General features: G+C 39.6%; 1 protein-coding gene across 1 annotated transcript; it reads right to left on the bottom strand.

Moving 5' to 3' along the window:
• Nucleotides 1-1,428: 1,428 nt before the first annotated feature.
• Nucleotides 1,429-10,800, bottom strand: LOC143855206 (ATP-dependent RNA helicase DEAH11, chloroplastic-like). Its single transcript, XM_077365431.1, has 3 exons — nt 9,870-10,800; nt 4,596-7,761; nt 1,429-2,929 (listed from the first exon to the last, which is right to left on the bottom strand). Exons 1-3 carry the CDS (start codon nt 10,590-10,592, stop codon nt 1,710-1,712), a joined length of 5,109 nt encoding a protein of 1,702 aa, XP_077221546.1. The 5' UTR covers nt 10,593-10,800; the 3' UTR covers nt 1,429-1,709.
• Between the last annotated feature and the right edge of the window lie 943 nt (nt 10,801-11,743).

Below are 11,743 nucleotides of genomic sequence, written 5' to 3'. Positions count from 1 at the left end.
TCTTCTTCTAATTCTTCTTCTTCTTTCTTCCTCTTCTAATTTCTTTTCCCAGCCTACATCAATGGGTTTTTAAGATTTTCAATCCCATGTTTCCAGAATTTCACGCGCTCTAAGCCTGGCCCGCACTCGGTTAGGAAGATTGGTCGCAATCAGAGCGGTACCACCCGTCGGGCTTAAAGCAGAACTTAGCTTCTCACTAACAGAATCGTAAGCTTCATTTCATCAAACGAGACTCGGATTCGATCTCTTATGGTTGCTCTGTATGGTTGCCGGGTTTTTTTTGTTCCTGGGAGTTATGTGGGAGAAAAAAATACCCTGGGAGATAGGTGGGAAAAAAAGAGTCCTGGAAGTATCCTGGTAAAATAAAAATCCCATGTTTGGTTCACCGGAATATGGTGGGAAAAAAAAAAACCTTTGTTTGGTTGCTTGAACTGTTGGGTAGAAAAAAATTCTTCTCAAGCTTATTTTTGGTTCCTGAGTTTATTTTTGTTCCTGGGGTTATCTTGGGATGGGATGAAAAGGCAATCATTACAAAAGTGGGATTAAAAAATTCACCCCCACAAGTAATCATTACAAGAGTGGGATTAAAATAAACATAGTGCTAAAAGGCAACCAAACATGGGATGGGACCAAAATTTAACTTACTCTCCCACAAAACTCCCAAGAACAAAAAAAACCCGGCAACCAAACGGAGCAGACCCAGTCTAATAAGACTATATCCCTTTCAATTATGCTCGTTGTAGTCTTGTTAAGTCTGGCAATCTGTGAATCCAGCACTGAGATATAACACTCCACTGCGAGGCGATCCACATGGATTTAAGCCCCTGTTTGTTTCGAAATTGTGTTTAATTTCAAGTTCAATAATAGGTTTTGGACTCAAAATCTAAAACAATTAGGGCCTTGAGAAGGCCCACAAAAAAAAATTCAAACGAATACATGTCACTGGTCAGACCAACATTGTGACATAGCAGGGCCAAAGAAGGCCCACAAGACAATCAACACAATTAGGGCAAATATATGTCACTGGTCAGACCAACATTGTGGCATAGAAGTCACACTTGGAAAAGAATGTAACAGTGATAGTCATCTCGCAGGTGAACAATTGTTAGAATAAGTGAGATGTTGGATTGGGTTGAGGTTCATCGTTGGATTGGCTTGGTGGTAGATTAGGCAAGCGGGATAAAAGAGGTAACCTAGCTAGATTAAGCAATTAGATTGAATTAGAAATTAGGCTAGATTAGAATGTTCCATTATCATCTCTTTCCAAAGTTATCTTGATTTCATTCTATATTTATCATGCAAGTGTTCTATATAAGCACCGTTAATTCTCTTTGTAATTTATCCATGAATTAGTAGAAATTCCTAATTTTTTCAACAATGAGGGCACAGCAGTGTTTATGTAAGCCTTCTGACAATGAAAAAAATGAATCAGCAAGCGTCTGCATTAAAATGATTAAGCAAGCATCTTATATATATATGGTATTGTAGACAATTGATCTATATGATCACATCTCTATACTAGGCCGGAATGGGATGAATTTGGGCCTTTACTAATAGGGCATGTTCATAAACACAAGAAAACAAGCCACATAGAAATATATTACGCATAATATGTATATATATATATATATATATACAAAGGGATTTTGTATAACTCTAATATATATGTACAAACATACCTGCATATCTATTCTGATAAGATTGGGCTTTCATATAATAGCTAGATGGATAGATCTCAGGTGTCCATAACAGTCATCACTGGTGTCAAAGCTTTCCAAACAGACCCAACAAATGTGCTTCCCACACTTGCACTCTATATGGTTGCAACCTTCCCCCTTCTCAATTGTATATTCACAATTAGGGCAGTTCTTCACATTGCCCTTCCCCTTGCGCCACTCCTTCAATGAAGAGTCTGGGTCTTCCTTGAACTCCTTGTACCTCTCACAAGAAATAAAAGGATGGTACTCCAAATGACACTTTGTACAGGTCTCCACAAAGCAAGCTCCACAGGCGAACGGAGGTTCTTCAAATGGTGAACTCGGATCTGCCACTCGATAAACTGCCGGGCATTCAGGAGATGGACAGAACCTGTAAATGCATCTATTGGATTCCACGAGAGCCCCCAATGATGCCCTAAAAAGCTCTTCCAACTTATCGTTAGACAAAAGGGACCGTACATCCACAAGCATTATCTTATTTTTGCACCCCTCGCGAGCACAACAAAGAGGGAACCCTTCACGGCTTTTCATGGCGGACTCGCACTGGTCCATCAAGCACGTTCGACAGAACCCATGCCCACAAGCTTCGAGTGAGTAAGAGTCCTCCACCTCACACAAGCAAATCGGGCAAGTGGCTTCTCCACTGGACGATTGTGTCGGCCTGCCATTTATAGATTGGGCCAACTCCAAAATTATATTTTCCGTCGTTTGCTTCAACTCCTTGCTGCCTCGGACATAGAGCGTATGACGGCGGGTATTGAGCGTAAAATTTGCCTCTGGTACCTTCTCTTTGAGCCCTTGTAGATCCGGTCCAAACTTGTTAATCACCTCTTTGAGCAGATCATGCGGTAAATCACGCCCTCGGAGGCGGATTTCGAGTTGCTTGTTTTCGTGAAGATGTAATAAGGACTGTACCAATTTTCGCTCAGCCACGGAAACGTCTTTGGGAGCGCCAAAGACTTTGACATTCAGGTTTTGCTTATCATGAAAAATATATGTCCCCGTCTCATGTTCCAGTGACTTCATTATTCCGATCCCATCTCGGGAAAACAGGAGTTGCATTACACTTGGAGTGAAATTTGCATTAGTTATGGTCTTCCCTTTCATTAATTGCTCCAGAGGCTTTCTCAAGTCTGCGACGGTTTTTGTTGCAATCGATGATATCTTTACTCGGTAAGAGCCATTCTCGTTCCTCTCAAGATTGAAAACACCTGCACGGTAGGAGGATAAGCCAGACCTTGTAAAATTCCCAATGATCCAAGACCAAAAAATGAACATGACTAGCATTGCTTTATAAATGGAGCAGGAGTGAGTGGCATCAATAACATAAGCCTCTAGTTATTAATTCCGTTTTGTTTCATCCGAAAGGAAAAGACAAACAAACAAAAAGCCAAACGAAAGATTTGGTTCAAAATAAAAATCCGGTCTGATCCACTCCGTTTATTTTTGTTTTGTCCATATGCGAAACCGCACGAAAAATCTGGAAAAATTTTAGTTTCGTATTTTTCGTGGCAGATTCTTTTGAATTTTTATTTTTACCCTCATTTGGTGACCATTTTATGCTATGATTTGTGGACACGGACATGGAGCGTTGGACACGGCAAACCTCCAAAATTTAGAAATGGGGACACTGCTAAAATAGAAAGTATATATAATCATGATTTGTCAACATGGATTCATGTGCCGAGTTTCCACACGGATACGAGTTGTCTTACCTGACAACATCTAAAAATCTAGAAATGGCGACACATACATAGACATAAAATTATTGATTACTATCATAATTTGTAACAATATAAATATGGTATTCATTTAATAAACTAATAAATTTTAGAATTAATCTCTATAATCTAAAACAAACATGAGATAATTAAATAACAATGCATTCATCAATTCAATCTAGTTCTCTTCCGTCTCCAATATACAATGAGAAAGGGAGATCAATATGATACAATGAATATAATGTTGGAATAAGAGTTTGTTTAGGGTTTTAGGTTTAGGGGAGGGGCTATAACAGTAAATATTAGTTAAAGAAGAGATAAAAGACGAGTTCATAATAAAAGAAGAGTTAATAATAAAAGAGGTAAACTTTTTTTTTTTTTTTGAATGGTAAAAGAGGAAAACTTAATATTCATTAATAAAACTGAATTTTTTTTCGAATGGTAAAAAGAATGTGTCCAAGCGCCGACATTAACTCTAACTCTCCGAGCAGTACATTTAAAAGTGTTTAAAGGAGTGTCGACACGTGTGGACATGCATGTCGTGTCGGACGGGGCTGGAGACGTATGTCGGCAATAAGTTGAAAGTGTAGGCTAAATCAAAGGTTTTATAACTGTGTGAAGAGCATATAATGTTTTTTAGCTCTCCCAAATGAATATGAGGGTTGAAAGCATGCCCCAGCCCCTCATTTCTATACTCTTGCAAAACCTATTTATTCTCTCTCTCTGTTTTTTGTATTTTTTAGCTAATTAATAAAATTCCACGGGTTCTAACATCTTTTCCGGGATGGACGAAACTCATTCCATTCCAGTGTGCAAAAAGAAATACCCACTGGAACGGAATTAATAATTAAGCTGCAAATCACAAACTAACTAAAATTTTATTAGTCATCAGCAGATAACACATGTTAAACATGATAATTTTCAGCAAAACTCTGAAGACAACTATAGTAAAGTAACCAAAAGAGAGATCCGGGGAACCTTAAGGTCAATTGAACCCATGAAACCCAACTGGAAATAATACAGATAGTATAGATGAAAGCAAAAAAATAGACAAGTACCACCATAGCAGCACAAAATGTGCAGAAAGGAACAAATCAGTGTGTGAAGTGGAAGAGAAGGAAAATAATTCTTTCAACAAAAGAGCAATAGAAACTACCTTTCCGATGCTTGAAACTCGCTAATAAAGAATCCAGCTGTTTCCTTATAACGAAATAGACAGGAGCGGGGCATGATACAGAGCTGTGAAACATCCGCTGGCACTGTATCTTCTGCCATGGAAGACAGCCAGGGAGCACTCTCCCTTCAATATATTGCAACGCCTTTGCCGCCTCCAAATGTAGACTTCCATCAAAAGTAATCAAAGCTCTCATCGAATAATCTTTTGGTTCAGGGGGGAACACTTGGACCCTAAAATTTTTGCTAGGGCAGTTCTTGCTAGGCATGAATGACGCAATTTCTTTAAGAAGAGAATCTGCACAGGTGGTGCTCGAGGGATAATTTACAGGATCGCCCCTCACAAGGAAAACATCTACAATCCTCCTCTTCGTCGCATTTTGCAAAGACTTATATATTTCTGGCTCCGTGGTGTCTCTGTCGAGCCCGGCTATGATAACACAATCATCATATTTCCGGCCAATGTCGCAGCGAACAAACCTACCTTCAATTATTAGCCCATGGCATTCCTCGGCAATACAAGCGGCATCTTGGCCGGCACATCTGACAATTGCGACACCTTTGCTATGCCTACGTGGCCAGGAAACCTTGGCTTTTACCGCAGGAAATGGAAAAGCTTTATTATCACCTGCAAATGTTGACTTAAGAGGGACTACCTTAAGCAAGGATCCATGGAATTCTACTTCATTCAGTTTACCTACAGCATTTTCAGCAGCTTTAGGGCTAAGAAATGTTATCTTGCCCCACTTCTCTGTCTCCTCACTTTCTTGTCCAATAGTTGCATACTTGTAGAAATTAGCCATGCCAGAGGCACATTTGTCAATCATCATGAGAAGTTCCTTGTCATCGAGAGAATGTGCACTTGGATGGTAAACTTCCACAGTCAAATATCTCTTTTCAAGTTCCAGATGCCTAATTTCAGCACCAGCACCAAAAAGTGCCACCGTGGGAGAAGGACCAGTTCCACTTCGAAATAAACATTTCTCAATGCATTCATCTCTTAACATCTTTTTCTCGTATTCCAGCACATCATTTACAAGGCTAGAAGCCTTCTTCATGTTGTTTGATGAGGCAAATAAGCGAATCTCTCGTTTTTCAAAATCGAATTCAATACCCATACGATTGTCATTGCAAGCCGTTTGAATGCGTGAAACAAGATAATGGAGATTAGTGTTTGATTTGCCACAAAACCTTCTCAAGAGAATATTGCCAACTCCGGTACTGATCACAGCCAATTGCATCTTTCGACCCTCCAATAGCGGCACGTCAAAAGGGGGAGGAGGCTGATGTGTAAGCAAACATTCATAGTCGATTGCGGTTACGCAGACTAAGTACGGATTAGATATTGATAAAAGCTCACTAAAAACTACCCAACTAGGATTCTGACCATATACTAGCAATGAGCATGAAGGATGGAGTTGTACATGTTGTCCTGTCACAGCCACTTCATAACCAAGCCGATCACATCCAGAGTACACGGCTACATTTTCCGTGAGACATGAAAGTATAATCTCCTTCAAGAATTTATCGTATGTAGTTGGTACATGTGGGTTCCACAACCAGTAGCTTGGGACGATAATCTGGAGTTCGTTTTGGAGACAACATTCCAATTCAGCGATAGCCTCCTTGCATCTTCGCATGGATTTTGCATTGACGCTGTTCTTCCAACACCACCTATTTTTACTCTCTTGAGGCTCATCCTCCCATTCCTTATAAACGGAGAGTAGGGTAAAAAGGTCCCCATCACGATGGCAAAACTGAACCTTATGGCAGTCAGATTTCGATTTCTCCTCATCATTACCGAATCTGCAAAATATGCTACTGGCATTTGCCATAACAGCAGCAAGAACAATTCCCTCTCTGCACAAACCACGATGATAGCTATTGAGAATAAGTTTCCCGAGCCGAGGTTCAATACCCAATTTGACTATGTTCCAACCAGTATCAGTAAGTTCCAAGACACCATTCTTGCGAATAACGGCACCCAGCTGAATTAGATTTCTGATAGCCATTTCGATTGCCTTTGAACTGGGTGCATCAACGAAATCAAAATCTTGTACATCCTCAATGCCCAAGGCAAGAATCCTCAGAACAGCAATGCCAAGGTGAACCTTGAGAATTTCCGGTTCTTGATGGCAAGGCATTGACTGGAAATCAATTTCCGAGTAAAGCCTATAACACATGCCGGGTTTTGTTCGACCAGCACGCCCGGCTCTTTGTTGAGCGGAACTTTGGCTGATCCTACAGACTCTTAGAACATTCATACCAGTTCCAGGTTCAAACTTACTTTCTTTGGCCATTCCTGTATCAACAACATATTTCACATCAGCAATGGTAAGAGATGTCTCTGCCAAATTTGTGGCAAAAATAACTTTTCTCTTCCCCGGATAATTCTGAAAGACGCGACTTTGTTCTTCACAAGAAAGTTTTCCATGCAATGGCAATGCAACTGCGGAAGAGGTCTGGAAATTTTCACAAGCCCATTCGACTTCCATTTGAGAAGTTAAAAATATGAGAACGGACCCATCTCCCTCATTTTTGTGAATCTCAGACGCCATCTTAACAGCATCAGAAACATATGAAGCAAAACCTCCATTATTATGTTTTGGAATGGTATTCCAAGAAGAGTCTGCAGATAAATTTGGAACATATTTGATATCTACAGGAAAGTTTCTTCCCATCACATGAAGAGTACCACAACCAAAGAAGTAGTCTGAAAGCTTGATTGCATCGGCTGTTGCGGACATTATAATAAGTCTTAAATCGAGCCTTTGAAGAAGTAACTTTTTTACCAAAGCCAACAGGAGATCAGTGTCCAAGCTTCTTTCATGAGCTTCATCTACAATTATGTATGAAACGCTAGCCAAACTCCTATCGTTCATGCAGTGTTGGAGGAGACAATGGTCCGTCATAAATATTACCTGAGAGTTGAATCTCTGAGAAGACAAGTATGTCGGATAACAAACCACTGTATTAGCCGGATAGCACCCATTACTTTCTTCCCTAATCCTTTGTGCCAACGATGATGCAGCTATCTTGCGGGGCTGAGTACATACAATTGACCCATCAGCCGCTCGTCCAGAATCAGCAAGAAACTGCACCAACTGTGTACTCTTGCCGGAACCCGTTTCCCCAACCAAGACCATTACCTGTGCCAATGGAAGTAAAAGACACACTCAAAATTGAATGATGAAACCGCCAAGCTGCGGCAGATATCTAGTTCACATTACAGAATTCAAGACTGAACTTGAAAATATGCAATTTATGAAAACACTATTATTTGATGGTACAAAAATAAAAGGAGACTTTACCAGTTCAGTTTGCCTATAAATTTATCAATTTTCCTTTATACAACTATAGCTTCACCCATTATCCCAGAAATACTTTGCAGCAACATATGAGCAAGGATAATCATTCAAAAAAATATGCGTAGGGATAGCGATAGAACAAGGGCACAAACTAGTTCTTTTTTATAAATATTCATAGAATTTTACACGAGAGATCAATACGCCATAAAAACAGCCAGGCCAAGGTAGAGACCACGGGTGAGTGGGTCAAGTTCAACATTGATGGATGATCGAAAGGACAGGGTCGAACTTAGGTCCGGCTGGTGTATGCGATGCAAATGAGGTTGAAGCAAGAGCCCTACTTTGGGAGTTGCGGAGATTGACCCCCTACTTTGGGAGTTGCGAAGATTGGCCGATCAAGCGTCGAATATTCGATTAATCGTCCTCAAATGTTATTGAATGGGCATCAAACAAAGTTGCTGGTCCTTGGAAATTAGCAGGCATGATAGCTGAAATCAGGGATAGTTTTAGTACGTGTCGAAAAAACTAGCAAATCAAGGTGTGGAGAAGGAAAATGTAGTGGTAGTCAACAGTGTGGGTCAAATGTAGGGAGGGTTGAATATCAAGATTTCCGAATTTTTGAGCTAGTTTTTGCTGTATGGCTGTTGAGATATCTAGTCCCATTGGTAGCAAAAGTTTGGTTTTTAATGAATTTAACAGCAGTGTGAAAAAGAAAAGTTAGTAATTTTTTTTGAAAGATGACAAATTTTCTTTAATACTCTAAAAGATACATTGGGGACCGGGAGTCCCTCCTGCCATTACATAGTAACAGACAAAGGCGGCTAGGGCATACCCCGAGCAAAAAAGCCGAACAAGAACAACAGGAGTCAAGATCCTTTCTTCCTGCACCAATCTATGGGCAGACCTTACACTACACCAAAGAAAAGTTAGTAATAGCTAACTACTTCTAGAAAATCAATTATGTATAACCATCAGCAGTTCACTTTCACAAAATTTAACAGCCCTGCTCTATCTAACAACCCAAATCCACATCCTAAAGGGAAATTCAGAACTAAGTAACTAACTACTTCTCAAAAATCCATTATGCATAACTATCAGCAGTTCAATTTCACAAAATTTTACTACCCTTCTCTATCTAACAACCAAAAACCACACCCTAAAGTGAAATTCAGAACTAACTACTTCTCAAAAACTGATTTTGTATAACTATCAGCAATTCAATTTCACAAAATCTAAATACACTTCTCTATCTAACAACCCAAATTCACATTAGGGAATTTCCGAAACATAACAGCACCTGATGTGAATTTATCTGCCAGAGAAGGAAGATGTAGTGTAGCCAACAGTGTAGGTCAAATGTAGGGAAGGTTAAATATTAGGATTTCGGAATTTTGGAGACAGTTTTTGTTGTATATGTGTTGGGATATCTAGTCCCAATTGTACCAAAAGTTAGGGTTTTTAATGAATTTAGTCATACTCAACTCAACTCAATTCAACTAAGCCTTTGTCCCAAACTAGTTGGGGTCGGCTAATGCATCCTTTAGAAAATTTTCATGAAGAAGGTGAAAGGATCTACCCAGCTCAAATTGACTATGTCCTAATCATGACACTAGTTGGGTTCGTCTACATGGATCATTTTCTTCCATTCTATCCTATCCAGGGTCATGTTCTCTAATTTAGTCGTATTTATAAATAAAAAAAACAGTAGTGTGAACTAACTACTTCTCCAAAATCGATTATGTATAACTATCAGCAGTTGAAATTCACAGAATTTAACTACCCTGCTCTATCTAACAACCCAAATTCAAACCCTAAAAGGAATTTCAATACTAACTACTTCTCAAAAATCCCTTACGGAGACCCATCAGCAGTTCAATTTCACAAAATTTTACTACCCTGCTCTATCTTACAACCCAAATTCACATCTAAAGAGGGCAACATAACAGTACCTGATGCGAATTTATCTGCCTGAGAATTTCACTCCTGTGGGAGTAAATTGGCAAACCCGCCTTGAGTCTCCAACACTCCCTCAATATCATGTGTTGTATCTGAACCCAATCAAAATTCCCCCCTAACCTAAAAAGCTCAACCTCATCACACTCTTCTACAGCCGAATCTTCTAACCGCGGCCGTTCAAGCTGAGCAAGAATACAATTCATCCCAGCCCTAAATTCCTCTAATCTCTTCTTAATCTGCTCCAATTCCGCAATAACCCCTTGCTTAGCGTGAAATTTGGCGAAATCGATAAACTTATCCCGTTTCTTCTTTGAGGTCTCTTCAGTTAGGGTTTCAATTTTCTTTCTGCAGATCTGAACGTTCTCACCTTCTAAAAGCTCTCGGATTTTCTTGGCAAATAGGGTTTTGAGACGATCCGTGAGCTCGTCTTGATCTGAAGGGACAAAAACGTTAGGTTTTACTAAGGGGGTCAGATGATGATCTCCGGCAAGGCGACGATCCCAGAAGAATTCCACGGCGGCGAGAGTCTCGCACCATTGCCTGAAAAATAGCTTTCCAGCGGGATTTCCGCCTCCGAAGACGAAATATTTGTCCGGGGAAGGACATGCTTCAATTAGGGTTACGACGTCGGATTTTCTGAACGTCCGGCGGTCGGAGTTCAGCTCGACGATGAAATTCGGCCGTTCTTGCCTGAAATCCGGGACACCTCTTCGCATCTCTCTATCGCTTTGAAGAACAAAGAAAAAAAACTTTCAGAAACCCTAGAAATTTTAGGAGGGAAAAAAAAGAAGAAGAAATTAGGGTTTTTTTTTAAAGGCGAGATGAGAGAGGGAGAAGAAGAAGAAGAAGAAGAGAGGGAATTCAGAAAAAAAAAAAAGGAGTTAAAACATGTGGAAGACAAAAGTCGGTCTTGTTAGCTTTTGTAGCCGTGTCATATTTAGCGTAGGAGTAGGACTTATATGGTTCCCACTTCCCAGTCCCACTACTTAGAATAGCAAGAGGATTTATATGGGTCCCACCACTGAATGATATTAGCACTACAATGTTTTTATAACTGCACAACCTCAGTTTCTTTTTTCTATTTTAATTAGCTTATGAGAGCTTTCTAGGGAATTGTAATAAACTTTGACAGCTGTTGAAATAGTAAGAGACAAGATGAGTTAGTGCCGTTGTGAAAATATTTTACAAACGTTAGTATGAGTTGAGGAAATTTTTTTTTAATGAATGGTTAGTGTGAGATGAGTTAGTAAAAGTTTTATAATTGGGAAATGTTACATTCATTTTCTCCCCCAGACACTCCCTTGTAGTGTAAAAAGATTAGTCATAAACTCATAATTAATAAATACACAAGAGGGGGTGGCTAGGGGAAGAAGAGGGGGCTAGTATATTACTTCCATTTATAATTATATCATTATTATTTTATAAATGTGATTTAAATATTTGGAATGATAGGCAAATGAGTCCGCGGATTTCCTCTCAAATGTGGGATGTCCCCGGATTTCCTCTCAAATGTGGGATGTCCCCGTAAAGGGGAAGATATTCCAGTTTCATTCCTCCCTTCTCCCCCTTTTGAAAGTTGTAATTCGGGATTTTTTTAAAACTCCCTTCGCTCGGGTGTAATTCTTTCTTTGTTTTTGGAATATATCTGGTAGGGGTATGCCTTAACCTAGCTTACCCATCAAAATATTAGGAAAATATCAACCTGATTAGCATGGAACCTACTTGTTCTTACTAATGCGAATAAAGGAGGCTTGGGTTTTAGCAAATGTTCGGAAGTTATGTTAGTTATTAATCTTTGTTTATATTTATGGGGTTAATACTGCCGCCATGGACTCTCGGACACCGCCTTTTCTAATAGAATGATCAG

This window comes from Tasmannia lanceolata, unplaced genomic scaffold (assembly GCF_043159265.1).
Source record: "Tasmannia lanceolata isolate RefF3 unplaced genomic scaffold, GAP_Taslan_0.1 ptg000020l, whole genome shotgun sequence".
NCBI classification, from domain to species: domain Eukaryota; kingdom Viridiplantae; phylum Streptophyta; class Magnoliopsida; order Canellales; family Winteraceae; genus Tasmannia; species Tasmannia lanceolata.
The sequence above is the reverse complement of the archived record's forward strand: the minus strand, read 5'-3'. Positions and strand labels throughout refer to the sequence as shown.

Bases quoted from the DNA above. Each gene is read 5' to 3' on its own strand.
- LOC143855206 (XM_077365431.1), bottom strand. From the start codon at position 10,592: ATGCGAAGAGGTGTCCCGGATTTCAGGCAAGAACGGCCGAATTTCATC. The intron at 7,762-9,869 runs GTACTGTTATGT...CCATTGGCACAG, and splicing joins GGCAGATAAATTCGCATCAG to GTAATGGTCTTGGTTGGGGA. The intron at 2,930-4,595 runs GTAGTTTCTATT...CCTACCGTGCAG, and splicing joins GAGTTTCAAGCATCGGAAAG to GTGTTTTCAATCTTGAGAGG.